The sequence below is a fragment of the Pleuronectes platessa genome, chromosome 3, assembly GCF_947347685.1.
Source record: "Pleuronectes platessa chromosome 3, fPlePla1.1, whole genome shotgun sequence".
Classification (NCBI taxonomy): Eukaryota; Metazoa; Chordata; class Actinopteri; order Pleuronectiformes; family Pleuronectidae; genus Pleuronectes; species Pleuronectes platessa.
The window spans coordinates 5,869,535-5,897,452 of NC_070628.1; the positions used below are offsets into that span (position 1 = coordinate 5,869,535).

General features: G+C 42.8%; 5 protein-coding genes across 7 annotated transcripts; 2 read left to right on the forward strand and 3 right to left on the reverse strand.

Annotated features, from left to right (window-relative positions):
- Positions 1-1,858: 1,858 nt before the first annotated feature.
- Positions 1,859-7,142, reverse strand: arpc1b (actin related protein 2/3 complex, subunit 1B). Of its 2 annotated transcripts, none has more exons than XM_053419221.1 (10): positions 6,947-7,142; positions 6,309-6,418; positions 5,463-5,567; positions 4,718-4,940; positions 4,523-4,630; positions 4,076-4,312; positions 3,890-3,965; positions 3,165-3,364; positions 2,393-2,483; positions 1,859-2,300 (listed from the first exon to the last, which is right to left on the reverse strand). In XM_053419221.1, the coding sequence occupies exons 2-10, from the start codon at positions 6,370-6,372 to the stop codon at positions 2,262-2,264; spliced, it is 1,143 nt and encodes a 380-aa protein (XP_053275196.1). In that variant the 5' UTR covers positions 6,373-6,418; positions 6,947-7,142; the 3' UTR covers positions 1,859-2,261. The 2 variants fall into 2 exon arrangements, with proteins under 2 accessions (XP_053275196.1, XP_053275195.1); XM_053419220.1 differs by having other exon boundaries at positions 6,309-6,422; positions 6,947-7,133.
- A 1,948-nt stretch (positions 7,143-9,090) lies between these two features.
- On the reverse strand, positions 9,091-13,368 carry arpc1a (actin related protein 2/3 complex, subunit 1A). 2 transcript variants are annotated; one of them, XM_053419304.1, is made up of 11 exons: positions 13,060-13,368; positions 12,354-12,442; positions 12,086-12,190; positions 11,465-11,687; positions 11,252-11,359; positions 10,954-11,057; positions 10,726-10,834; positions 10,095-10,170; positions 9,811-10,004; positions 9,345-9,435; positions 9,091-9,221 (listed from the first exon to the last, which is right to left on the reverse strand). In XM_053419304.1, the coding sequence occupies exons 2-11, from the start codon at positions 12,415-12,417 to the stop codon at positions 9,183-9,185; spliced, it is 1,113 nt and encodes a 370-aa protein (XP_053275279.1). In that variant the 5' UTR covers positions 12,418-12,442; positions 13,060-13,368; the 3' UTR covers positions 9,091-9,182. The 2 variants fall into 2 exon arrangements, with proteins under 2 accessions (XP_053275279.1, XP_053275280.1); XM_053419305.1 differs by having other exon boundaries at positions 12,354-12,458.
- A 1,097-nt stretch (positions 13,369-14,465) lies between these two features.
- LOC128429449 (lipopolysaccharide-induced tumor necrosis factor-alpha factor homolog) lies at positions 14,466-16,197 on the forward strand. Its single transcript, XM_053415514.1, has 4 exons — positions 14,466-14,629; positions 14,727-14,855; positions 15,816-15,990; positions 16,080-16,197. Exons 1-4 carry the CDS (start codon positions 14,569-14,571, stop codon positions 16,195-16,197), a joined length of 483 nt encoding a protein of 160 aa, XP_053271489.1. The 5' UTR covers positions 14,466-14,568.
- Positions 16,198-17,003: 806 nt separating this feature from the next.
- LOC128437557 (proline-rich protein 18) lies at positions 17,004-17,963 on the forward strand. The gene has a single exon (XM_053419766.1). It carries the CDS (start codon positions 17,004-17,006, stop codon positions 17,961-17,963), a length of 960 nt encoding a protein of 319 aa, XP_053275741.1.
- A 1,304-nt stretch (positions 17,964-19,267) lies between these two features.
- Positions 19,268-26,242, reverse strand: abcg2b (ATP-binding cassette, sub-family G (WHITE), member 2b). The gene is made up of 15 exons (XM_053415515.1): positions 26,091-26,242; positions 25,735-25,794; positions 25,535-25,652; positions 25,287-25,442; positions 24,637-24,794; positions 24,233-24,384; positions 23,912-24,004; positions 23,485-23,636; positions 22,962-23,113; positions 22,541-22,630; positions 22,189-22,313; positions 20,599-20,753; positions 20,394-20,483; positions 19,838-19,890; positions 19,268-19,745 (listed from the first exon to the last, which is right to left on the reverse strand). Exons 1-15 carry the CDS (start codon positions 26,240-26,242, stop codon positions 19,598-19,600), a joined length of 1,854 nt encoding a protein of 617 aa, XP_053271490.1. The 3' UTR covers positions 19,268-19,597.
- Positions 26,243-27,918: the final 1,676 nt, after the last annotated feature.

The following is a 27,918-nucleotide window of genomic DNA, read 5'->3' on the forward strand; positions in this document are numbered from 1 at the left end:
AGTGCAGCTGCCGCATCCGTTTGTAAATGCAGCGCTTTCTCCCTCACCGGTGAGAGCACGAGTGTGTGTGTGTGTGGGTTTGCAGTTCCCGGTGCAGCCTCCAGGGGGAGGAGGAGTCCGGCTCACGATAAACCGGTTTTTATGTGAAATGTAATGTCCCCCCCCCCACCCCCTCACCACCCCACCACCCTTCACACCTGGTATTAAAGGAATAGTTCACCCCAAAAATGGAAATTCACCCATTATCTACTCACCACTGTGCTGATGGGAGTGGTGGGTGAAGTGTTTGAGTCCAGAAAACACTTCTGCAGTTTCAGGGGTAAACAACGATGCAGTCGAATTCAATACAACTGAATTAACTCTTGACCACTTGTGCGAACTTAAAAAAACAACACAAAAACACTAAAAGGACTAATTTCAATACCTTTTTTTTATTTTTTAAACTGTGAGTGTGTTTAAACTTTGCCAACTTGTTTAAAGTGTTCTTTGCGATATAGACACTGCAGCTTAGGTTTCAATGATAACCGAGTGGACTCCTTTGAATGGAAATATTTTTGTAAAACAATGATTTTTAAACGAAAAAAATGTTCTCTGGCTTTAAAATATCTAATTTTGTTTTATTTTAACTTTCAGGCAGCAAATTACAAACAGTCATAACTTGAATAACGTTTTTGACTTTACAGGAAAACCACATTTATTAGTTTTTCTTTGATAAACACTTCTTATCAACTGAGTGGCTTCCCTCTGAGCCTGTGGACATGTCCTCTAAAGACTTGTGGACACTCTGCAGGAATTCTGAGTGTCCTGCTCACAGGGGAACTTGGTTGTGATTGGCCAGTGAGCCCAGCCCTGGAACCTGCATGCTGCATGCTCTCTCGTGGTCACTGTGATTGACCGGCAGACAAAGAGGGTCGGTACAAACTGAATTGATTTTTTGACAACCCACTGCTGGGATTTTTCCCAGGACCCCACTGTTGCGTGTTGTACCCAGTCCATATCAAAGAGTGACAAATCCGTCTTTGCAGATGAAATGTCGACAATCCAGATGTGAAATAAGTGTTGTCCCCTACACTAACTGGTATTTGGAGCATTCCTGTAGCATTGGCCTGTAGCTGCTCCACACTGTGCTGGGCTGGCGGACAAACAAATCACTTTGGTGAAAGAAGGAACCGGTCGGATCTTCTCCGAGCCTGAAAGCTACAGCGCTACACGACTCATGTGTGGCCACCGTCTCTCCACACTGCCGGAGGAAGCCCCATCTGAAAGGACAGCTGTGCCTTCACATCTGGACTCAGCTCGTTCTTCTTCAGCTGTCTCCTCCCACCCGGCCTGAACTCCAGGGCATCGATGGTGAGGTTTGACATGAATGAGCCAAAGTTTTCATTTGCTTCATTGATGCAGCAGCCACAGAGCCTGGATTTTAATATGTCCTCTATTTTAAATCAATAATAAAAAAAAAATTATATGGTTTCAATGTCATGTGACTCACTTGACAAACAAATGATAACCGAGCCACACATGACAAACCTCTTGCAACTAGATTTTTTGTCCTTCTGATATTTTATATGAATATTTACATTTAAAAATGTATTTTTCGAATACCTCAGATCAGATATTTTTGCGACCCAAAAGAAGACAACTTTCATTTGTGTTTCTGATATTGGTTCAATAGCTTCCATGTCATGTGCCCACTGACTCACACCAAAGCTGAATCGTAATATTAAAAAGGCCTATTTGTGAACATTTTTATTTATATTACATTATATAGATGAAAATATGAAACTGGTGAATTTGGCAAAACTTGATCAACACACACACAGACACACACACACACACACACAGCTGTAATGAACAAAGCTTTGTTGAATCGTAACAATCATTTATTAAAGGCGTATTATGACCAGCATAAGCTTTAAACAAGTACTGCAGCATTTCAACTTGATTAATAAAAAATTCCTGCTTTAAGCACTGAGCTCAGACTGAACTGTCTGTGATCACACTGACTCGTGAAGTACCGTTCACAGACCCACGGTCAGTTCCTCCGTTTACAGGTCTGACTTCAACAAGCTCCTCAGAGGGCTTCGGGGGGGGGGGGGGGGGGGATAACAAACACTATTTGACCCGAGTCTGATCGTTTTAACCTCTTTATATAAAAACACCTGATTAAAATATGGCCGAGAAGCTTTGAGCGATAAGGCAGCGGTTTTCCTTCATAAATCCAGAAGCTACTATAAGTTGCGTGGTTTGGTGTAAACTTCAGTTCAGACTATTTTCAAGTTCTTCATCGCAGATTCCAGAGTCTGAAAGAAGAAATACAAATTAAGACTTCACAGATATAAGGTCTTATTAAATGGATCCATCAGGTGTGTGTGTGTGTTTGTGTGTGTGTTACCTTCACATCCCAGATGCTCATTCCTCCGTCCATGCCGGTGGTGCAGAACTTGCCGCACTTGTTCCGTCCTCCGTCCAGCACCGAGATTTGGCTGAAATACAGTTTGAGAAAATCACACACTGTATAAACATGAAAATGCTAATAAATTTAACATGTATAATGATAATTATGCATTTATTTAAAGGGATACCTTTTTAATCTTGCATTTGAATTCAGCTTGAGTTTATTTTATGATTCTGATAAAGCCGATCATTATATTCAATATTTAATTTTCTTATTTCCTTCTAACTTTTATTCTGTCTCTTACTGAGTTTGATTTTCTATTGTATTTCTTTTATTGTTTGTGCTGCTTTGTTTTGCCATAATTTGAAAGCCAGTTGTATTTATTGTGTTCAATAAATCGGACTTTTTGTTTTATTTTAATATTTTTATGTATAGCTGTGAATTCTTTCAGGAACCTACACTGACAGTGAATTTAAAACTATGTGTGTGTGAGTGAGTTCCTCAAATAATAATTAAAATTTCTAGCTTCCTTATTCCTATAAGAGAGAATATGTGGAAACCAGGATGTCGCAAAACTTAACTTTTAGCAGCATTTCACTACTTCCCTGTAATTTATGTATGTCACACGTTTATCACCTCATATAAATTCATATGATTCATATGTAGACCTTGATAATTGTTGTTCCGCCATTTCAGTGCAAATAAGATATATCATATACTCTATTCAATTCCTTCAGTCCACACTCTGATCACTGTTTCCTCTCCCGACCTGATGCTGTTCTTGTGCACCGTGTTCAGGTTCTTCTCGGTGCTCTGGGTCTCGGAGGCCCGACGGTCCAGGTTCTGGAAACGTTCCCTGGCGCTGATGCCCTTCTGGGCCGCCTCCTTGGGAACGTCCAGCTTCCCACCGAACGTCAAGCTGCCTTTGGCCCCGTCGTACACGAACAGCACCGGGTAACAGTCGTGGCCCTGCAGGAACACACACACACAATGCAGCTAGAGTATCAGGAGCATGTAGAGACCAGGTCATTTGTCATTTTGTTGTTTGATTAATACTGTAACTTACTAACTCACTAGCTTAATGGAGGAGTAACTGTTTTAATTAAGAGTCTGTGTTTAAATGTGTGTGTTGCAGATTGTTCATTTTAAGTTTTCACACTGTCCCTTGGTTTGTCAGAAAGATTACGCAAAAAGTTTTAAACACATTTCCCAAAAAATAAGAGGAAGGGCGGGACGTTCGACAAAATGAGTCCATTCAAATTTAGCATGGATCATAAACGTTGCATTAAAAAAATTAAAAAATGTTTCCACAGGGAATAACTCCCGGATCTTAATGATTAAATTCAGACATGTTGAGAGGACGGCTATCTATTTATCCATGATTGAATGTAAGGACACTGTCGGGCCTTAGTGGAGGTGTGTGCTCTCCTGGGTGACACTTTATCAATTATGAATGTGTTCAGAGTAAATACTGGATGTGTAGTGAACACTCACAGCTGCTACGATGCTGTTCTCAGTAATGAAGGTGACACAGAGGAGAGGAAGTGTCTCAGAGCGCAGACTGTTCACCCTGTGGAAGAAATAACAAAGGTCAGAGTGCGCCCACTGACACAGACACAGACACAGACACACACAGACACACACACACACAAACAGGTATGCTGTCCCGCCCTCTCTTACGTTCCGGTCTTGCCGCCCTCGGCCACAGACACAGTGGAGTCGTGGGAGGTCCAGGCCAGGCGGTTGCCGGAGTGGGAGAAGCAGACGCTGTGCACCCAGCCGCCGCCTCCCACTGAACTCTGATCAGCGGCTCCGGACCCTCCGGACTCCAGCAGCATCTCCCCGAACGGCATCTTGCTGCCCCAGGGAGTCGGGCCGGGCTTCTCCTCCACCTCCTTGATGTAGGCCGAGAACACCCTGCCGAGCAAGAGGGGCCCACGTTAGCCAGTGTTACCATTAAAAACTAACAGCTGGGAGGCTTATTAGATTCATAAAAGGTTTAATCATTTATTCCACTTTATCTGGAAAGTTGTTGATTCACTGATACCTGTGTTCATAGAGTCACACTTCAACAAGTCAATTATTGATTCTTTATCTCTTGTCCCATTACAACTTCTCTGGTTTTACCTGCATTTGAAGTCACAGGAGCCAGCCGCCAGCAGCACGTTGTTGGGATGCCAGTCCAGACTGAGGATGGTGGAGCGGATGGGCTTCTTGATGTGCTTACACACCCACCTGGAGGAGCATCACACGACAATGAAACTCTTGTTGCAGCCTTTTTTTTTTTTACGTGAGCTATAGGAACAGGAAGCCAATCCTCACCAGTCATTCTCCTGCTCAAAGTAACAGATGGAGATGAGGCGGGAGCCGCTGCCCACGGCAAACTTGTTCTCTTTGGGCGACCACTTCACACAGCGGGCGGCGCGGTTGATCCTGAGGATGACCAGGGTGGGCTTCCAGGCGCCTTCCTTGAGGGACCACACGTAGGCGTTACGGTCAGCTCCACACGTCACTATCCGGTTACTGTCCGGAGCCCAGTCGATTCCTGCAGGAGAAACAAAACTCTTACTGATATATATATATACCTGGAAGCTATGAATCATTTGAGCACCAGCCTCTCATAAAACGGCAGATTTTTGCATATAGCATGTTTATTAACGAGCTTTATCTGCGCTGGTCTGTGGAGTTGGAAAGAGCTGTGTCACTGTTTCCAGTCTTTGGAAAGTAGTTTCATATTATCTGTACTTAGACTGAATCTATTTATCCCACAAAGAGATTTTTCCAGGATGAAAGTTCAAATCAAAATTCCAAAACTTGAGCTGAGCTTTTAGGCAAAGGAGGATTTAAAGGAAATATACACAACTTTGTATTTGTGAAGAGTTAAGAGTACACCACTCTAATGTGTGTACTATGTTCGGATGTTACTAGTCAGTTTCAGCTGTCAATCACCAAGTTTAACCCCTTTTTTATAGCATCTAATAACTAATTACACTTGAACAAACACTATAAAAGAACTACCCAAAGTGACAGACACCAAATAAAAAAGTTATGCCAGTAAATGACTCACCGGTCACTTGTCCGTTATGCTCCTTCAGCTCGTGGATCTTCTTCCACGTGGCTCCATCTTTCTTGTAGACGTGGACGTCGTGGTTGTTGGGGCAGAGGGCGATCTCTGCAGCACAGAGACACAACACAGAGTTCAAGTTTTGTGCAACAACAGAAGAAAACAAATGTGCGAATTAGAACAACACAAACAGAAGGTAAGGAACTGGGCGACTGACAGGAGACTGGTTTTTATGGGATGCTCAGTGGAGGGGAACAGGGAACAGCTGACCCGGCTGCAGGAGAACAGAGACAAGCAGGAGGAGCCCAGTGTGTATCAGCCTGGAGGCAGCTCACACACACACATGGGTCTCTTTAAATAGACAATGAGACACATCTGAACTCTTCCTTCCCCAAAATGTTGAAGCAAACTCTGCACTGGTTTTGAGTCAGCAGATGAGTCAGGCCCAGTGGTTCCTGCAGGTTGAGTGAAACGTCGACTGTGTGACTCGACCACAGCCGCCTGCTACATCCGCTTCACCCAGAAACCAAAGAGCCGCTCATCAAAAACAGCCAAATAAGGGTTTCCTGCAGCTAACGGAGCACAAGAGCCTCTCAGAGAGAAACGCTCACTGTTACAGGAAACAGGAAATACCTTCTCCCACCTGGGAGCCAATCACAACCCTCCGTCTATTACAGTGTTTGTGCTTTGGCGCAGACACTCAGTGAAGCAAGATGTTCCGTGATGTCTGTGTTTGAAGCAGTGAGGAGGCGAGAGGAGGTGAGAGGAGGTGGGAGGAGGAAAGAGGAGGCGAGAGGAGGAGAGAGGAGACTGAAGTGAGAAAGCAGAGAGAAGGAGAAAAAGACTTACGGGTGCGATCTTTGTTCCAGGCATGGCAGCTAATTGGTTCCAGCAGGAAACTGTAGTACGCCATGGCCAATCAGGTGTTAGAAACAGACCAGGAAGTGATGTGCACAGAACTGTCTGGAAAAAGAGAAGTGACACAAATCTTTTTTAAACAAGAGGAACTTTGTTTTGCCATATTTAGTCAAGAGTTGGTTCGAACTAGTTGACGTCATCGGAGCTGACTTTCAAACTTTCCCTGGGCACAGGAAACAAACTTATCTTATTTCACCGGGGTTGTGTTAATGAAATCCAGACTTTCAGAAGCACGAGAGGAACGGTGCAGGTCAAAGGTGACACACAAACACACACACACACACACACACACGCACACACACTCATCCAGCTAAATCGACAGTTACACATCCAGGAAGTGAATTCCAACATCTCCATCACAATCGGTTACTTAAAGAAAAACTAATCTCATGTGATAACGTGAGCGAGCAGCAGCAGAGTCGCCTGTTGAGCACTTCCTACTGATTCCTGGTAATGCATTAGACTTACAAATTGTGTGTGTGAGTGTGTCTTTGTGTGTGTCTGTGTGTGAGTGTGACATGTCTAAACACACTCAGTCAACTGTTAAATATCTTCTCTCGGCTACTTACCCTGGGGGCAGCCCAGAGATGAATGGGTGAAGAGCTGCAGAGATGGACAGAGACGGAGAGAAAGGAGAGAGAGAGAGAGAGAGAGAGAGGGAGATCAGCTCGCGGACTCTGGCCAGTCAACGCGAACGCCAACGACAGAGTGAGCTCAGGAAGAGGAGAGGAGCTGAAGAGAGGGAGGAGAGGTCAGGGGGGAAGTGGAGGAGGGTACAGTGAAGCTGTGAGAGGGGTGGGTGGGGGGGGGGGGGTGACAACAGACAGGAAGTTAATGCAGGCGTGGAGAATAAAGATCACGGGTGTAGCACACTTAGAATGTGAGAGGTGTGGATTAAACGTTATATTCTTTAAAAGGAGCCGGAGAGGAGGAGATAAGTTTTGTCTGGAGTGGAACTAGTGAGGGAGGAGCCAGAGCACAAAACAAGGTTCTGCATAAAAGAAAAAAGGAGGAGGGGGTAGAAACTGAGTAAGGGGGGGGGGAGGTATGAAGCATGAAAGACATAAAAGAAAAAGGGGAGGGAGGTGGTCACTTCTGTACAGAGAAAGCGGAACAAGGAAAAGGGAAGGGGAGGGGAGGGGAGCAAAGGAGGCGGGACAGCGTCAGGAGGAGGAGAGAAAAGGAGTGGACTTGACTGAACTGAGAGTTTCCTCCTGTTTTTCCACCTCTTGAAGTCAAAGCTCTTTTACTTGACTCCTTATTTCCAGACAGGGTTGAGAGGTGGATCACACAAGTGGCTGTCAGTGAAAACCTAAAAACTAGATCATAAAAAAGAAAAGTTGAATGGGCGTCTGTAGAAGGCTCATTCTCTCAGGAGTTAATAAAAGGAGCGACAATGGATGTGAGAGGATCATATAACACACGCTTTGTATTTTGTGTTGTCTCTTGTTGACCTAGTTTGCTCAGTTGTGTTATTCTTCTCTGGGTTTTTATTGTTTTAAAAAGTTTATAATAGTGACATGAACATTCTTAAATAGAGAAAACGGTTTCCTCTCCCACTTCCTCCTCATCTTAAGCCTCTGGGATTATTCACTCATATTCTTTGGAGGGTTTTTTTAACCACTTGTAGTACCTGGGAGTCAAAGTCTATTCAGTTTTGTTTGTACTGGGCCCAGACATGAGCACACAGCCGACAGCGCTCAGATTCCTGCTGCTGCTGCTTTCAGGTTTTTCTGCTCATCGACAGCAACGTGCAAAGAACTGTGGAATGTGGAAGAGCTCAACCTGGTAAAACCTTATGTAAACAGAGCAAAGGATGAATTCTAAATTGTTTTTGCAAATGTTTAAATGTTTAAAAAACAGTTTCCAACCACACAGTAATTTTTGTAGACTGTAAACAACTTTGTTTAGAAGAATGGGAGGTTTCCCCAAATACCAGTACATGCACTCAGGGTGTTTAGGTGCTGACCACCCACTAGGCCAGAGAGGCAGAGACAAAGGAAGAGAGCAGTCAGGTGAGTTGTGTACTGTAAATGTATTCATCTTTATTTTATGTCTACCTCATGATCAGTTACATAGAAATCCTCCATCTCACGTGGTTTTTAGTGAAGTAGCTTTAGAGTCAAGTGCTGAGCAACCGTGACAGACAGCTGCTTTCTCTCTCTCTCCACCATCAGATCCTGTACAGCGCTCTGCAGCCAACCAGCAACATGACCTCACCGTATCAAGAACCAGGCCCCGGTCCGAGCAGTGACTCACGGAGCTGCAGGAAGTAAACAGTCGCGTCCTGCGGTTTCCCCCTGAGTGCTGATGCTGTGAGATCATGTTGAGGTTGATCTGAGGTGAAATACAGTCTGATTTTTGGATAAAATACACTTTTTTAGTGCTCAAACTTTTGGTACAGGAGGTTAGAGAACATAAAAACACACAGTTTCACGTCACGCTTAATACGTGTCAGAGGAGCGTCCCACTTTGACACCTGGTTAACCTTCATTTAAAAAACAAACAAACAAAAAATGAACAGTGATGCCACACGTCAGCTCAGTGTGTGTAGTGTATGTGTGGTTGTGTATTTTAGTGTGTGTGTGTGTGTGTGTTAGAACACACCCACCAGTGTGTTGTGGTCTGATCAGTGCTTCAGCAGACACTCGAGATTGGGTGGTCAGTTATGTACGTTACTGGCTGCGTCGCAGGAGTGGAGGGGGGAGAGGAGGGAGGGAGGGAGGGAGGGGTGAGGGCGAGGAAGGAGGGGGGGGGGGCGACACGTGAGGCTGCGGCGTTTCTTCATTCATTCACAAGATTTCTTCACATGATGCGGAGACCCTGGATAGAAGCTTCTAGACTCTGTGGAGATGAAAGCAGAATCACACATTAGAGCCGAGGGAGCCTGGAAAATAAAGATCTAAAGAAGGAGCGTGTGTGTGTGTGTCTGTGTGTGTGCGTCTGTGTGCGAATACGTGTGTTTACCTTGAAATCCCAAATAGTCATCGCTCCATCGATGCCTGTGGTGCAGAACTTGCGACAATCCCTTTTGTCTCCTTCATAGATAGACACTTGGCTGAGGAGCAAACACACAGATTAAATATAGACACTTGAAAAAGAAGAGAGGTGACGAAGCTGAAAGTCGTCATCGTGATGCAGTTCAGGGAAACTACCGAGAGTGTGATGTCAGGGACAAAGTGAAAACACAAACAAAAGACACAGTGACAACAAAAACTCGTGGCATCACCAGTGACTGAATTCTAACAACACGGTTTGATGTAGAAGAACCGGAGCTGTGGTGCAGCTGAAGATCTCAGAGGGATGAGTTACACTTTCAAGGGTTACACCTCTTTCATTGTGTTGTGATAGAATCTAAATTAAGAGAATAAAAACTTTGACAACTGGTCTTTGAATGAGTCCCTGCAGTGGGTCTCTGTGCTGTGGGACCTACGTGATGCTGTTCTGGTGCAGTGTGTCCAGGGCGGTGTTGCGGTCCTCGGTGGTGGCTCTTTTGTCCATGTTCCTGAAGCGCTCCATGGCAGAGATGTTCCTCTGGATGCTCTGCTTCGGGAGGTCCAGCTTCGACACGAACGTCAGCGTTCCACCGTCGTCGCAGCGGAACAGCATGGGGCAGCAGTCGTGGCCCTGGGCAGACACACAACACAGTTTAAATGCCTTTTCATCACATTGGAGAATGGAAATGTATCGACGACACTTATAAAAGGTTTTTCTTACCGCTGCTACCAGACTGTTCTCTGAGATAAAAAGGACACTGAGGAGAGGGAGGAACTCCGTCTTCATCTGTGAAGGACTAAACACAAACACACAGAGATTCAGGATTTCACAGGCAACAATACTTCCAACAAATACACAAGAAAGTCCGCATTGATTTTTGTGATTTGTTTAAAACTGCAGCAACGTGTGCAGGTTTCCAGTCAGAGTACTACACACACCCCTCATCAGTTCAAGTCACCTGCAATTGTTGACAGCCTGTTATTATGAGTCTGCCCATGGATCTGGTTAAATCCACCTCACTCAACCTATTGGCACCAACAGGAGTCTGACATCACTGTTTATGTTCAGTGGCCAATATATGTAACAACACTTTATCTCCTTTCCTGTTTTTAGTCACCTTGAAAACAACAGGCTCTCTGTCCGGGCGTACATCATTTTTATACTTCGATATTAATCATTGGACAGAATCATTTTAGTTTACTTTACCCTGAAAACACAGATATGTGTGGACAGACACAGACAATAAGTCTAAACGCCTTTTAACATTGAATCCTCACAGTTTATATTTTACCAAATGTGGATAAAAAACTGTCTCTAAATGAGACCCCTCTGTGTCGGGCAATACCAATACCTGGCAGTCTTGGAGCTGTCCACCACAGTGACAGTGCTGTCATGGCTGACCCAGGCCAGGCGGTTACCAGATGCAGAGAAAGAGACAGAGTGGACCCAACCTCCTCCACCTAACAAACACAACACACACAAACCAAAAAACAGATATGGTTTAATTCAAAGAAAAACGGAGACTCAAACGCAAAAAGAGGATTTTTACTGTAGCACAGAGAAATGAGGAGATACTGACCCGCTCCTCCAAATTCTGCTAACACAGCCCCAAATGGCATCTTGCTGCCCCAGGGTGTGGGGCCTGGTTTCTCCTCCACCTCCTTAATGTAGGCTGAGAACACCCTGGAGGCCAGAGAGGGAGGGAGGGAGGGAGGGAGGGAAAAAGAATAGAATCAAAAAACGGAACAGAAAGAAAAGGAGGGCGAGAGGATGTTGACAGGTTTTCAATCATTTAATCTTCTACTCTTGTCCCTGTTAGAATTTGTATTTTTGTAAGACTTCTCATTATTATTATTATTATTGCTTGTGACTTCTACCTGCATTTGAAGTCACAGGAGCCAGCCGCCAGCAGCACGTTGTTGGGATGCCAGTCCAGACTGAGGACGGTGGAGCGGACCGGCTTCTTGATGTGCTTGCTCACCCACCTGAGGCACACGGAGAGTCGTTACTTATCGTCTCTGCTGTTGTCTTCAGTTTCACGAGACACATTTCAGAAAGGGTCAACATTATATCCACTGTGCAGGACTCACCAGTCGTTCTCAGACTCAAAGTAGCAGACGGAGATGAGTCGAGCTCCACTGCCGACTGCAAACTTGTTCTCCAGTGGAGACCACTTGACGAAGGTGGCGGCTCGGTTGATCCTGAGGATGACCAGCGTGGGCTTCCACACGCCCTCCTTCTGGGACCACACGTAGGCGTTCCGGTCGGCGCCACACGTCACTATACGGTCGCTTTTGGGAGCCCAGTCAATGCCTACACAGACGGGAGAAGAAGGAATATAAACACAAAGAGATGAGGGTTATTTAAGGCTTTAAAGCAACTTCTTTGATAATCAACAATTCGCTTAAAGCAACGATATTTACGATATTCTGTGATTTAATAGACGGATGAATCATTCGAGTAATCTGAGAAAATATCAGCAAATGAATGAATAACTTAAATGGAAGTGACTGACTATAGCAAAGCTCCTGATGGATTTTTCCCCCTTTACAGATCGTGTGTATATCAAATGTGTGTCAGCTTGTTGTGTTAAAAGCTTTTTTCCACTTGTGAGTTTTTTCACACGATCACACACAAAGACTGACACCGACCCGGGTCACCTGCAGATACTTTGTTAGGAACACGCCTGTCACAGGAGTCGAATTACAAACCTGTTATGTGTCCATTGTGCTCCTTCAGCTCGTGGGTCTTGACCCACTGGTTGCCGCTCTTCTTGTAGATGTGAACTTCGTGGTTATTGGGACTGATGGCGAGTTCTGAAAAAAACGCAGTGAGACACAAAGGATGAGACTGAGTAGGAGCACAGAAATAAAACTGCCACATCCTGAAATGACTCCTCTACTTATATAAGATCAATTATGAACGTGTAATTATGAATGACTCAGGTTTTATAAAATGACTTGAACGTCTGAGTCTTACGCGTCCTGTCGTGGTTCCACGCGTGGCAGGTGATGGGCTCCAGCAGGAACTGATGCAGGGACATCTTGTCTGGGTGTGGCCCTCCAAGTCTGACCGGTCACACAGCAATAACACAAAAAGAACTCGAGTTTAAACAACAAGCGACCAACAAACCGGCTCCTGCAGCTGAACATCTGCTGAACTTTGCCTCCATCGGCGGTAAATTCCCATATAAACCAGTTAACGACCATAAAAACCACCTGCTCCACTGGTTATACTGAACAACAAGTTAGATATCAACTTTGCTGCAAAACCCGGTGAAACCCCCAGAATCCCGACGCTTCTCGATAATGTTAGCTAAAAGGATATCCCCCAGTTAGCATTAGCGAGATGACTATCACCGGTTTTAACGTGTTAACCACTCGTATTGATGGAGATGGACTTAGCCAGCTGCTAATGGGGATGTGACATGTTTTTAAAGGCGTCATATGTTCGATCCCACCGGGAAAAGCATCCCTAACGCCGCTAGCAGGTTAATCTAATTGCTAGCTTCTGATTCACCGGTGTCAACGAGGCCTGGAAGCCGCATAAAGATTCACTATCGCCCACATTTTAAACCCAAAAGGCCCCAAAATCCTCCGCACCAGTCCCCGGGGTTTCTCCCCCCGAGCAGATGCCTTCACTACCCGGGGGGAGCGACATTCCGCTAGCCGCTATGCTAACTCACCTCTCTCCTCAGACCCCGGGTGTCGGTCTCGTTAGCCCGGCGAGCTAAGCGACGCTAGCGGTGTGTATGTGTCTGTGTCGGGGGGGAAGAGGTTCCGTCGGGGTTGGACCTGAATTCGCGGACTCTGGTCAGTCGACACGAATTCGTCCGGGAGTGTTGAGGAGGGAATGTCAAGACGGCCAGCGGGACACGACCCGGAGCATCCGGCGGCTAAAGTCGGCAGCGAAACCCGTGGATGCCTGGCTGACAGCTAGCTTAGCATCATCACGCTAGCTGCTACATTCAACTGAGCATCCGCCTGAGTCCTCCCACCGCAACGAGGGGGAAAGAGCGCCCCCAGCGGTGGAAGCAGCAAGGGCGTGGAGGGGAGCCGGGTACAAAATACCGCCATCTAGTGGAGAAAGAGAGGGAGAGAGGGAGACAGGGAGTGAGGAATAGATAGATAGATAGATAGATAGATAGATAGATAGATAGATAGATAGATAGATAGATAGATAGATAGATAGATAGATAGATAGATAGATAGATAGACGGATAGATGGATAGATGGATAGATAGATGGATAAACAGATAGACAGATGTACGGATAGATAGATAGATAGATAGATAGATAGATAGATAGATAGATAGATGATGTAAGGATAGATAGATAGATAGATAGATGGATAGATCAGAATCAGGTTTAATTGGCCAAGTTAGTTGTACAAACAAGGAATTTGACATGGTGAAGTGGCTCTCAATGTTCTAACATAGAATACACATAACAACACAAAACAAAACAAACAATGCGATGGTCTAAGAAAAAGAAAGAAATGAAGTGCAGGGATAAATATTGAAGGATAGATAGATAGATAGATAGATATATGGATAGATAGACAGATAGATGATGATAGTATATAAATAACAATAGTGTTACACGGTAAAGCAAAATTATAAAATAGTATCTTGAATAAATAAGTGTTAAATGTAAACTTTAAATGTTGTCTCCAAATGGAGGCTTTGACAAATTAAAATGATTCCTCCAGTATGTAACGTCCTTTTCCATCTGCATTGGGTTATTTTGAACAAATCTATTGATAAATGATTGAAAGGGTGATTTTTTGTTTTTACATTTGGGAATGTTAAATGTGTAAAAACTGATGAACTTCAGGAGAGTCAGCCACGAACAGTCATAATGGAAGATAGAGATAATCATTATTTTGTTCATGAACAGAGCCCACTTCCTGTCTAACTTTTTAAAGTTAGTGAGGTTATAGAACAAACACACGAGCAGAACGATCCAATCAATGGAGCAGTTTGGTGGAATTTAGATGCACATTTAAAAAGTAAACGTTCCTCTGAGCCTCATTGGAAAACAACATCCTCCCGGTGACTTTTGGGTAATAGGCTGTTCAACCAATCAGAGGAGATTTCATTAACTGCACCTGGCAGGCGGCCTGCAGATTAACTGCTGCTGCTGCAGACATCCAAACCCCCTGTTTTCCTGTGGAACATCACCTCACCCACTGAATGGAGTCATTATCTAAAGTGGATGAGGCTTTTCCTTCACCTCCACCTTACTTCCTACAAGGTAAAGTCCCCCACTCCATGCTGCTTGCTCTGCAGAGCCTGAAATAATATGTGGTCTCAGTAAAAGCTTAAGTACTTCATTATCTTTTTATTTCCAGATGAAAGTCAAACGGGTAAAGATGTGATGATTTACCACATCCACTCACCGTTCAGTCCTCCACCTCCTCCTCCCTCCTTCTCCTTCGCTTCTGATGGGCGCTCATCTCAATCTCATCTACCTCTGCCGGGTACATACTCGCTTACACTCGGCCTCCATTTTGATTATATTGATGCCTCCATGTCTTTGCACTTTCATGATTTAGTTTTCCTTTGGACTTCAGTGGCTGATATTCTGCGATAATAAGTGAGATGTGTTGATTGTAGAGAAGTTTGTCGACTATGAGCTGTGGTCAGTATTTACACTTTATATACAACGGTACTTTTGCTGGTTACATTTGATGTGGTAGTTTAGAAAAACAAACAGCTGTTTTATTCAGAAATAATTTCAGCCAGAGTAGATTTTATTCTGAGGTAATGTTCTCACCACTGTTTGCAGAACAGGTCTTCAAGAAACTTGGTGGAAGGATGAGGCAAAGATCCAGGAATACATTTTTTCACTTTCTTTAACATTGTGAGAGGGTGGTTTTATTCTATTGCCAGGAAATAAATGGTGCTTCTGAATGGAAAAAAAAATCCTGCATATTTTAAGGGACTGATATCAGTAAGTTTGTGAAATTTGGTGCACATCAAAAATAAGAAACCTGTATCTCTGTATCTATATCTCTGTATCTAAATGTGGTTTTATATTGAGCCGTGTTGGAGGTAGGATCTTTTAGTGTTATTCTAGTTTGATATCTCAACAGTCCCCTCATGAAACTACATTTAAAACTACAAGATCTGGATTTTAAGTTGGATCTCTGATAAATCCACTAAAGTTGAAAAGCAGAGAAACTTCAGGAGTCCCGAAAAAATGTAACTGGTATATCAGGACCCACCTTCCAAAACTTATGCAAATCAGTGTGAGTAGTTTTTGCATAATCGTCACAGATGAAAACACAACCTCCTCTGTGGAGATTCTAACACAAAGATTTTGAATATGTCATCCAGTGTAAACACCAGGCAGCTTCAATGAAGAGGTGGGAGATGCTGATTTACACTTGTGTTTTTAAAGTAAGTTTCCCTTTTGTCCCCCGGTGTCTTCTCTCTAGTGTCCGGTCTGTATCCATGCATCCCCAGGCCCAAGTTCGTGAGCTATGAGAACGAGCTGTTTCGCTCTCCGGGCCTGACGTGTTGTCACTCCTGTCGGACTCAGGTCACCACAAAGGTCGACTACAAAGTCGGGAGATATGCGTGGCTCATGTGTCTTGTGTTTGTGTTGTGCGGGTGAGAAGAGCCGTGTTCAAATCTAGGTAATCTAATTACCCAGCATCCATCTCACCGACACACAGTGACGTGTGGTTTCTCTCCCGCAGGTTGGTGCTCGGTTGCTGCTTGATTCCTTTCTTTGTGAAGCACTTCAAGGACGTCTATCACATTTGTCCTCACTGTCGACGGGTTCTGCACGTTCACAGGAAGACGTGCTGTGGCTGAACACACACACACACACACACACAAACACACACTACTTTTCACTCTGACCAAAGACTTCTGTCACTAACAGTGTGTATTAAGTGGATACTTTAATGAATTTATATATACAACGATGCATCATTTATCTAGAAGATTTTATCTATATGTTTTTAACTTGTGTTTTGTTACAAAGTCTAATCAAATAAATGTTTTCTATGGAAATCTGATCATGTTTTCTATCTTTAAAAAAATGACCACATTGGATTAAAAAAAACTTCTGAACTATGCAGATTGTTTCCTCTGCTTAGGAGATTATGTTTTCAATATCAACTATGCAGATTTCCACAAAACTTAGAAACTGTGGAATATGCTCAAGGGTCATTTTTCCCAGATTTCCCAGAAATAATTCAAAGATTGTGATGGCAATCATCAGGGGAATTTAGGGAACTATAAAGATTTACTAAGTGGCTTTTTCCCTCTGCTGATGAAGAACATGAGACTGAGTGAACCCTGCTACTTTCCATCCCTCCCTCTAGTTATCACTGCAGCCTGTGTCCATTAAGCCTGCATGTGAGCCGGGTGTAGTAAACGTGCCTTCGCTGATAACACTACAGGATTAGCAGTGGAGTTTTTTTTAGATCCTTGAGCCTGAGAGTAATGAGCATGTTAAGACGAAGGAAAACCCTGCATTCCCCTTCCTGTGAGTTCATTTTGACCCACGCCCTCCTTGGACCTCAGACGTTTGTCAGGATGTCTGCTGGTTCAGTGTAGATGAGCCCAGTTGGATCCCGGCTGCCGCTGCACTCGAGCTGCCTGCTGACCCCTGCATGGCCAAGGATGCATCAGAGTATCTCACCTCCCTCGGTAAATCTGTTTCCTCCCTCGCGCCCTCTTTGTTCTTCTACCAGCGCTTTAGCTGCAGAACCGAATTCCTGTCCTACCTGATACTGTGTGTTGTCAAAATGCCGTTCATACCACCCGTGTCGATCGCTCGCTCGGTGTCAGGACTGACTGGGAAGGAGAGAACCATCAACCGCTCCTCCTCTTCACCCGCTGTGGCCAAGGTGGGGGAGTCCAAAGAAGACAAGGGCAGCACAGTGAAGGAGCGGCTGACGCTGAACCTCAAACAACTGGGCAAGAAGAGCCAACCCAGGAGTCACCTGCCAACAGCCACTAAAGGAGTGTCAAAGAGAAGAGACAGACTGGTGCCCTCATCACAGACAGACAGCGTCCCGGCCTCCAGCTCAGGTGAGTCCCTGTCCAAGACCCAGAGGCAGAAACCCGTGAACCAGAGCTCTGTGAGGAGAGAACCAGAGGGGAAGACGAGGCCCAGGCCCGAGGAGGAGGCCCGTTTCACCCTGATGCTCACACCTGAGGCTGTTCTCCTGCTGCAGAGGAGGAGCGGTGAGAGGCCTCAACGTTCAGCAGTGAGAAACGCTGAGAGTGTCGCCGGCGTTTCCGGAAGTGCCATCGATTTCAGACGGCGGAGGGAGAACGTCTCCAAAAGGAATCAGACGCCTGCGCAGAGACACAGCGCTCCTACCAGCAGGGCACCTGGGAAAAACCACAGCGTGGACGAGCTGCGAGACATCAGCTCCATTTTGAAGATCTCACTTCTGAACGAGCAGCACAAGTACGATGATGTGGAGTACGAGGACGAGGGGGACTACGGTGTGGACGAGCGAGTGGTGCTGAAATGTACTGAGTGGCTCCGTGGGCTGGAGAACACTCCGGTGACTGTGGGGAACAGCCTGAGTAAGAGTGTGAGCGGCGTGAAAAGCTTCTAAAGGTGAAGAGATGAGACTCAGGCTTCTATTTCTGTGTTTGTCGGGTGTTCACTTGATTTCAGGTGGATTACATATAGGTTTTTTGTTTTAAGTCAGTCATCGCAGCCTTTTGAGTTATTTGCAGAACAGAGTTTTTGTACTTCAGAGTCGAAATGACCACGTGGCTGCAAGTACAGTCTATCCAACACTGATCTGTGCTCATTTTCTAACAAGGTGATTGGTGCTTATGTTTGTTAAATCACTGTAAAAGGAAAAATAGTTTTCCAATTTAAATAATACTTCAGATGCTAACACACAAATTAAGAGTTGTCAAACTAAAGTTAGCAATAGTGTTAGTATAACTTTTATACTCTAAGTTGAACAAACTTTATTCATTTGTGTGTGACCAATTGAAGTTTGTTTGAGTTTGGTCACATAATTAAAATTTGTCCGCATAGAACTATTTTCTTATGAGCTGTAATTTCACTTTTTTGTATGTGTATATAAGTGGAGGCAGATTCTTTATATAAAGACGACAAGTAATTCAGCCAAAGAAACAGTCCTACACATGATTGTCTTGTTCACATAGTAGAAATTTATTAAGACTTTAGACAGATCAAGGAAGTGTTTTAAGTTTAGGAGTCTGATATCTATGAGTGTGTGGAATTTGGTGCAGATCCAAATAAAGCGTATGTTACTCTAGTTTTTCATAAAGCAAATAATACATTCCTGGATTCACCCATTAATAAGCATCTGCACCAAACTTTAATGGGTTCATCTCAGGCCGAAGCGTCACCTCTCCACTTAGTTTGTCAGTTCAGTAGCTTTGGTTTATTCTGACAAACAATTAAACTAACATAAAACAGATGGGTAGAAACAATCCTCCTTGGTGGAGATTGGAAAGTTCTGAGTTTTAAAATGTCAACCAGTGTAAACACCATGCAGCTTCAGTGCCAAGGTATGAGATAATGCATATAATATATGATCCTGACAGACAGCGTGGAAAAGGAAGAAATAATCCAACGTTAAATCTAATGTCAATGACGGAGGAAACTGAGAAGTTGATTTTAATTCTTTTCAGATCCGCATGTACATTTTTTCATTCTTCTAAAGTCAGCTGTCAAAGCATCTGTTCTTTACTTTGTGATAATACAGTAATGCTTGTAAAAATGTTTATTATACAATGACAAATCATTTACTGGCTTTAAGAAATGGTTTTATATTATATTTATTATTCTTCACATGGAGAAGTGGGGGGAAATGTTTTTTTTTTTTTTAAATAAATACAAAGATTCCCTTTAAAGTGTTTAACTGTTTTCTTGACTGTAGCTCATGTCTCAGATGTTATAAGAAGCTTTGTAAGAGCTCGACTTTGACATTTCCCCTCGTGGACGGACCAGGAGTGCTTATCTGCAGCTTATCTACCTGGAGGTCAGATTTTACAGCACGTGTGTTTGTTTATGTTTGAGAACGTGACACACACACACACACACACACACAGTATTATGTGTAATGTTCAATAGATATGATTTGTTATAATACTTTAAATGATCACACATAAACCAAATAGCTTTCTATCGCCCCCCGGCTAAACAAATAGGAAAAAAGGCATAGTGCATGGTTGAGGGATTCATTTAAACAGTTGGACGTTGCTTTCATTTCCAGCGGTTGATGCGTCTCAGCTGCACGTAGGACAGGGACATGCAGACAGTAATGATTCCCATCAGAGCCACCTGGTTCTGCCAGAAGCCCCACACAGAGTAATCAATGCCCTGCCTTTTCAGGAACACCTCCCCTGGGATCCTGCAGCACAGACAACAGAAGCTCAGTGTGTGTGTGTGTGAGTGTGAGTGTGTGAGGGTTGGGGGGTTATTGTACTGTGTTATGACACTCACCTCGTTTGGTTGTTGTAGAACACCTGTCCTTCCAATTCGATGATGAACGCAGCCTGAATAAATGAGAGACGAGAAGAGAAGAGCCTGAACAACTTCCTGGCTCCAGATAAAGACATGTTAAAGCAAAACTTAATGACTTTTTAAACCTTTAAAACAGCGGCTTCAAATGGAGTTTGATGGTTCACTAACTTGGAATTGCCTGCACATCTGTTCACATCAGCAGTTATACAATCTACTATGAGAAGTGCTGGTTTACCTCTTTCATACTAAAAGTAGCATGTATAGGCAGGTCTATTTTTAAACCCACTTAAAGGGAGATTGAATCCTCTCCTCTTCCTTTCTCCTTGTGATCAGAAGTTACTGATTCGATGACTTTGAAAGTCTTGTGGTCTGAACTTGACATTAATGGCGTCATGAATCCCCAACAGAGTTATTCACCACGTTTGGCTGCAGAGGGCGCTGTTTCTCAGGCAGAGTGACAGGGTGTTGCTTTAACCTCTGTCCCACTGATCTCATTCAGATTACGAAAACTCCCTCCTCCTCTTCCACATCTTACATTCAATCCGTAATTGAAGATACTGATCCATTTCAGCCACGATAGCCAGCTCAGCATGGCGTTAAGATTGACAAGGAAACCACCGAAAACCTGAAACAGGGAACGAGGGAGAGAATTAGACTCTGTATTCATGAAAGCATCATATTTATAAGCCTAATTGTTGTTGTTGCATGGTGTCTGTACTGTGTGTGTCTTTGTGTCTCACCATCATGAAGACAAAGGGTATAGCAATCAAGATGTTAGCCACGGCAAAGGAGGAAACACTTGCTGAGATCAGGAAAGCCAGGCTGACTCCGGCCAGACTGACCAGAGACATGGTCAGAGCAAAACACAGGAAGGCCACGAAGGCAGGTTTCAACCCTGAAGGAGAACAAACGTGTAAATGAGATGACAGAGGAGTCTGCATTCATCTCCATTTTTCTTTTCTCTAAACTGGAATCCTCTTGGAATAAAGTCAAGCCTAAAACAGATCATATCTATTTGTTCGTCCCCTGATGGCTGACGGCAGTATAGGTCATAAACCCCGCCTCTTCCATGTTAGTAAATAGGAAATGGGACATTATTATTATAGGTAGCTATTTTCACACCGCTGTATATTCAAGTGTTAATTTCACTAATAAGTGTGGTTTTAATAAGTCATTTGATTCAGTGTTAATTTCGTTGACGTAGACGATGACGAAATATATTCGTTAACGACCTTTTTTCCATGACGAAGACGAGACGAAGACGTAACGAAAACGAATCTTTGAAAATAAAAACTATGACGAAATCTATTTTAATTTTCGTTGACGAGACGAGACGAGACGAAAATGTTGGTGGTTGACTAAGTCACAATCATTTTTAAAACATCATCGTATCAGGCCGTCATGAAGTATCAGGAGCGGGCGAGTGAATCTGTGTGTGTGTGTGTGTGTGTGTGTGTGCCTGTGCGCTCCCAGATAGCGCTCCGGTCCGTAGCCCCGCCCCCCGCCTCGCGCACTCACTCAGAGAGACACAGTGAAAGCAGAGCGCGTTCTCGTGGAGCAGCCTCTCAGTGACCGACTGCTTCTTAACTATGGAAACAGTGAAAACCAGAGTTTCTCTGGTCTCAGCTGCTCAGAGATCAGCGCCTCAGCTTCTTGATCAGAGCAGAAGCTTCAGTTGGTTTGTACCGATGTTCAGTTTCTGTGTCCGGCTCCAGTCTGACCTGCTCTCCCTTTTTGTTTTCACATTTAAAATTAAATATATATTTTTAAGCTATTAGGCTGCAGCTATATGTTTTTATAGAAAAGGAGTTTAATGTGGATATTAAATGTGACTAAAACTAGACTAAAATGGAATTAGTTTTCGTCGACTAAAACTAGACTAAAATGTAATTTGTTTTCGTCGACTAAAACTAGACTAAAATGGAATTTGTTTTCGTCGACTAAAACTAGACTAAAACTAAGAAGGATTAAAATGACTAAAAGGTGACTAAAACTAATATGCATTTTCGTCAAAAGACTAAGACTAAGACTAAATCAAAAATAGCTGCCAAAATTAACACTGATTTGATTACAAAAAAAAGGGGTGAAACCTCATGATTGACAGCTGAGACTGACTCGCGATTGGTCGAGCTCATACATCGGTGGGACCTTGTTACCGTGGATCTCCTATGCGATCACTGCTGCACAGAATCTGGTGTCCAATGGTTTCACAAGCACAAGATGGCAGCACCCGTACCGCATCCTTATTACAGTCTCTGAACTGAATGATGTACAGTTATATGGTGCACACACACCTGCATACACAGGCTTGTATACAGATAGATAATTACCCATCATATAGTAGGCGATGGCTGCAAACGCAAAGATGGGGATGATGCGGTTGGGAAGAAGATCAGCAAAGAGCTTAGACAGGAAGTAGACAGATGTACGATAATAGCCACTGGAGTTCTCGTGACTGCAAAGAAGAAACACGGACAATTTTAAACAATGGGAAATAAACAGACAAATGAAAGCCTCTGATATAACCTGTTTGATTATGTATGTTTTGTATTTGTCAATAAATCCCATGAACACAGGAATGAACTTAATTTTAAGAATAAAAAATGTTAATGTCAGCCTTACACTATAAAGGGAAATTAAAAATAGAGATTTAATGCTTTCAAAACATCTGTACACACTCACATGAAGATCCTCCTCTCGTTGATAAAGATCTCGACAGCGGAGAGGTTCCCAAACACCATGTTGATGATGAGGAAGAAGAACGCTCCACTCCTGTGGATTAGAGACCAAGGCCAATCACCTTCTGACCCATAAACAAGAGCATCATAAAAGTTGTGTCCTCGTGTTCACATCGTGGCTTATCTCACTCGTTTACTGCACTTCAAATTGTACTCACCACATTATTGTCTTAAAAGTCACTTTGACATTTGTCTCCATCTTATCTTCAGAGCTCAATCTATTCTTTCAGCCGTTTTCTGATGTGGAGATATTCTCAGTTCGCTGTCTCACCACATTTTTTATCTTCATCTCCTCTTAAATTTGATCTAGCTTTTATTTTCATTATGTTGGAAATAGATTTTGTAGTGCTGGTTAAACCTGGTACCTGTTCTGTAGAGCCTCAGGCATCGTCAGAGGCATTTGGTAATAAATGAGTCCCACAAGAAGCGCAAAAAAGATGTTTAGGGCAAACTGGCCATAAGAGACCTGAGGGTTCCTCAGACCGTTCATGACCGTCCTGCCACACACCACACGCATCTGTGGGACACACACACACACACACACACACACACACACACACACACAAACACACACACACACACACACCCACACACACACACACACACACACACACACACAGAGATTAAAACATCTTTCATGGTCATAATGACCTGATTGCTCCATAAACTGGGTTCATTCTGCGGGCAAGAACCATGATAGAACGTCTGGCAGGATAAGTTGATGTTACTTAATTATATAATAACGTCATAAAACTCATAAAACTTTATCAGCATTTATTCTAATAAATAATAGTAATTCTAATTATTCTATTTAGATTTTAATGTGAGAAATATTATTATTGTTTGATCTTTAATCTACATTCCTTTGGGATTCCAGAGTTGTCTCACCTGATAGAGAAAAGACGTAACATAGGTGGGAACCTCATCCTGACCTTTGACCCCATCACCAATGCTCTGATTTACGCGCTCCAGCTCCTGAAGAACTTTCTGGCAGAGTTGGGACTGGCGATATTTTCCTGCCAATGTGTTTTTACTATCATCTGCGGAAAGACCGAACAGGATATTACTATACTGAAACATAAGCACCATTTTCATAGGCTTTCTAGTGACTTTACAGTAAGTTATATTATTAATCAGCTACGTATTTAAAAATATTACTACCAAAATACTGCTGAAACAATGATTATATATCGATCCAACCAAATTTAGCTAGATAATACATAGACTACGTGCACATAGTAAATATCTACATCTTAATCCAGAAAAACATACATACTGTGTGTGTGTGCGTGCGTGTATGTGTGTGTGTGTGTACCTGCAGTGAGTGACTGTAATGTGGAGACTGCCTCTCCATTTGTGATGTCCATGAAGAAATCAGCAGGATTGTTGAAGGACTCAATTTGATAACCTGTACAAAAACCCAAACACAGCATCAAACATGTGAACTACTTCGGTGAGTGTCTTTAAGAGCACACCACATGGTATTTGAGAGTGTACATAGAACAATAGTTCACGATCTATACTTTCATATTAAGGCAGTAGAACATTATGTATAAAACAGCATTTCATACGGCAATACAACGTCTTAATCTTTTTAATGATCGTTATATTAAATTATTTCTAAACACGTATGTACCAAGGTCTGTGAAGTAGTCCAGTGCGTGATCTGTTGCTCCTGCATACACCACCTCCCCTTTATGCATCAGACTCAAGTGGTCAAACTGCCTGAAGATGGAAAAGCGTGGCTGGTGGATGGAGAAGATCACAGTCTTACCACTCCTGGACAGCCTGGACACATGTTTAAAAAAATCACATTCATGCTCACGTATCGTTAACAACATAGAGACAGCAGAAGAAAGGGAAGCTGCTCAGAGATCATCAATAATGGCTGCTCCAACCACAGTTAATGTTAATCTCAGTAGACAGTAAACAGAACAATGCCCGCTGTTCACCCACCATCTTTCGCAGCATTACAGGCTCCAGATGTAATTTATATTTTATATGTCTACCGTGTGATTAATTAGTTATTGTGTTATGTACTTGTGCAGCAGAGTGATGATACAGTTGGCAGTGTTGGAATCCAGGCCTGTGGTTGGTTCATCCAGAAACAGCAGAGAAGGAGAAGTGATTAGCTCCATCCCGATGCTGCACCTCTTCCTCTCACCTCCTGATACACCGCGAATAAACTCGGTCCCGATCTGGACATACACACAAGAAACACATCATACAGTAAATAAATAGATACTCTAACTAAAGCGGCCAAGGAGGTTATATGAAAGAACGCATAACATTTTGGAGCAGATCTAGAAAAATGGACAGATGCAGGAAGTACTTTTCAATTTCTTTTACATTGTTGGATAGAATGTTTTTCAACATTTTCATCAAATTTCCAGATGATAAATCATGGAGCTTAATGAGAGAAATACGGCATTTTTTTGTTACCGATATTTGTGAGTGTGTTCTGGTAATTATTATAATCCAACCTAATTCAGAAATATCATAATAGATCATATACTGCCAACTGATGGCTGGCATCTTAAATTGTGCGGTAGACCCTCAACATAGAAGAGATATTCTATACCTTGTCCTCGGCTCAAAAATAAAACAGGTGCCATCATTGATTTTCAACTAATAAATAATTATATGATCTGATTTACTACAATGCACAATAAATGAGCTTGTGTTTGTACCTTAGTGTTTGCACAGTCGGTCAGGCCCAGGTCTTGTATTATGGTGTTTACTTTGCTGGATTTATCCATGGTGGAGTGGTGCTTTGGGTTGAGACGGAGGTTTGCACTGAACAACAGATTCTCCTTCACACTCAGAGTTCCCATCAGGATGTCATCCTGCAGACACAAGCACAACGTACGCACAAACCAGTCAGTAACAATCCACAGCAACGTAAAAGGTGTGTGTGTGTGTGTTTATATATGTGCACCTGGACCACATAGGCAGAGGTAAGCCGGAGTTCAGAAGTTACGGGTTTTCCATCCACCAAGATGATCCCTTGGCGCAATCCGGCAGGGTTTTTTCTTCCTGCTATTACATCCAGAAGTCTGATAAGGAAAAGGAGATTCATTTAGCTGTCTATGATTGTGAGACATATTGTGTTTGCTTGAACGAGAACATTTTACTTACGATGTTTTACCACTTCCTGTCGCACCCATGATAGCGTTCATCCCAGGTCTCATGATGCCACTGCAAAATCAATATGAAGTAAAGTCAATATTTTTACAGGAGCTACTTTAAAACAATGAAATATTATAGACTCGAGGCCTTATGACCAACATGCTATGTACAAAACAACAATGGGAATATGGTTAAAAGTCATATTTATACAATACATAAAAACAGAAAGCAAAGAAAAGCAGCTTGAGTGTGATGGTCAACAAGCAGCTGTAGCTGTAAAGCATCTACAGTCACCTGTTTGTGATAACACACTTTATATTATGGTCCATCTATGTACATGCTCACTGGGAGCTATCATATCCTACCTCACATCTTTGAGGATGTATTTTTCAGCACCTATCTTGCGGCAGCATCTCGTATCCTGGACACAGTAATTCAAGTTGCTGAATGTGACAGTTGGCCCTCGTTCCTGGAAATGCTCCTCAACGCTGCGAAAATCATCCTTCTCCTTAGACATCATCAAAAACAGAAATATCACCAACAGTGAGAAAGAAAGGAAGAATCAAAGAGAGACACAGTCTGACAGAGAGACAGACATGTGTGAGAGAGAGTGAGCGAGAGAGAGAGAGAGCTTGCACTCAGTGTCTCTGTTATAACTCATCAGATCTTTGGACCCCCTCGATCCGACGCCCAATGACTTATGACTGGTGTCAGAAAGATAGTGCGAAATTGAACTTTGCCCGCAAATCTAGATTACAACAATAAATACATAACTAAGGGTTGTGATGATGATTATAACAGATGACAGTGTTTACATTGTGTGTAAGTGACTGCTGCTCACATGTTCTCCATTCAGATATCATCAATACATGTTCAGTTTAAAAACTAGGCTCTAGTGGCCAATGTTAAGAAAAAACTTTGTATTCTTTTATTGAAAACCAACCACAAATGAAAAAAATACTTCAGACCAAAATACGCAAAGGGGATGTACTTTACAGAGTAATTAAATTTTGAATATTAGTATATTTACACACGCACTTCACTTGAGTACACGTTTGACTTATTTTGTATTTCACTTGAGTATTTCCATTTTATGCCCTTTCACACTTTCACACAATTGTACTTTCTACATTTGACATCTATGTTTACAATTTCGTCTTGAGATTTAAATTTGACATCAAAACCATATCTGTTCTGATCCCTTTACATAGAAGCTTTGCCTTGTTGTGTCTACCTGTCATGTTCAGATGTCTGAGATGTTGTCAGTTCCAGAGACACTTCCCGTCATAACTTCTTGGACAACCTTAACAACTGTTTGACGCCAAAAGAGATATTTATTCAACAAAGAAAATCAAAGATTAGAGAAATGTCTGAAAACGTGGAACATTGTGTGTAAGACTTATTTTTTCTCCCATTAATTATTTCAGCACCTCTTGAAGGGATCCAAGTTAAAAACAGCTCTATGAAACCACGCTTGCGAGATCCATCAGCTTCTATAATGTAACTTATAGTAACATATCATTCACAGGGGTTCAAATTCTGCAAAACATGTACATTTATTTTGATATTTTAAGTTACTTTAGCTGATAACATCTTTATTTTCCTTTTGGAAAAATATGCATTCAGGACTTTTACTTTTAAGATTGGAATTTGTGTTGTTATATTGGTACTTTTACTTGGTGCTATTTAAGAAAGTACATTTACTTTGTTACTGTAAGTAAGTAATTGGATTTTGCATGCATCTATAATTTACTTTATAACTTTTATGTACTTTGCACATGTACTCTTTACATCTTAAATTGATTCAGGAGAAGCAACCACCGAGACTCAGCCATTTATTAATATGACAGTTTGTATTATTCTTGTATTAGACCGAATTTACTGTGGCCACGGTACATGATGTAGTAGACCGTTGCATTAGGGAGAAGGATAATGTGTTTAAAAGAAAATACTCACTTATAAAAGTGAATGAGGTACTTTTACTTTCGATGAGTATATATGTTTCCATGCTTCCTTTACCACTAATTGCAGACAGGTCTCTATACTTTCGCCACAGAGAATAATGGGTAATATTTCCATGATCAGTCTGCCCCCTTCTGGATAGAATGCACACACACACACACACACACACACACACACACACACACACACACACACACACACACACACACACACACACACACACACACACAC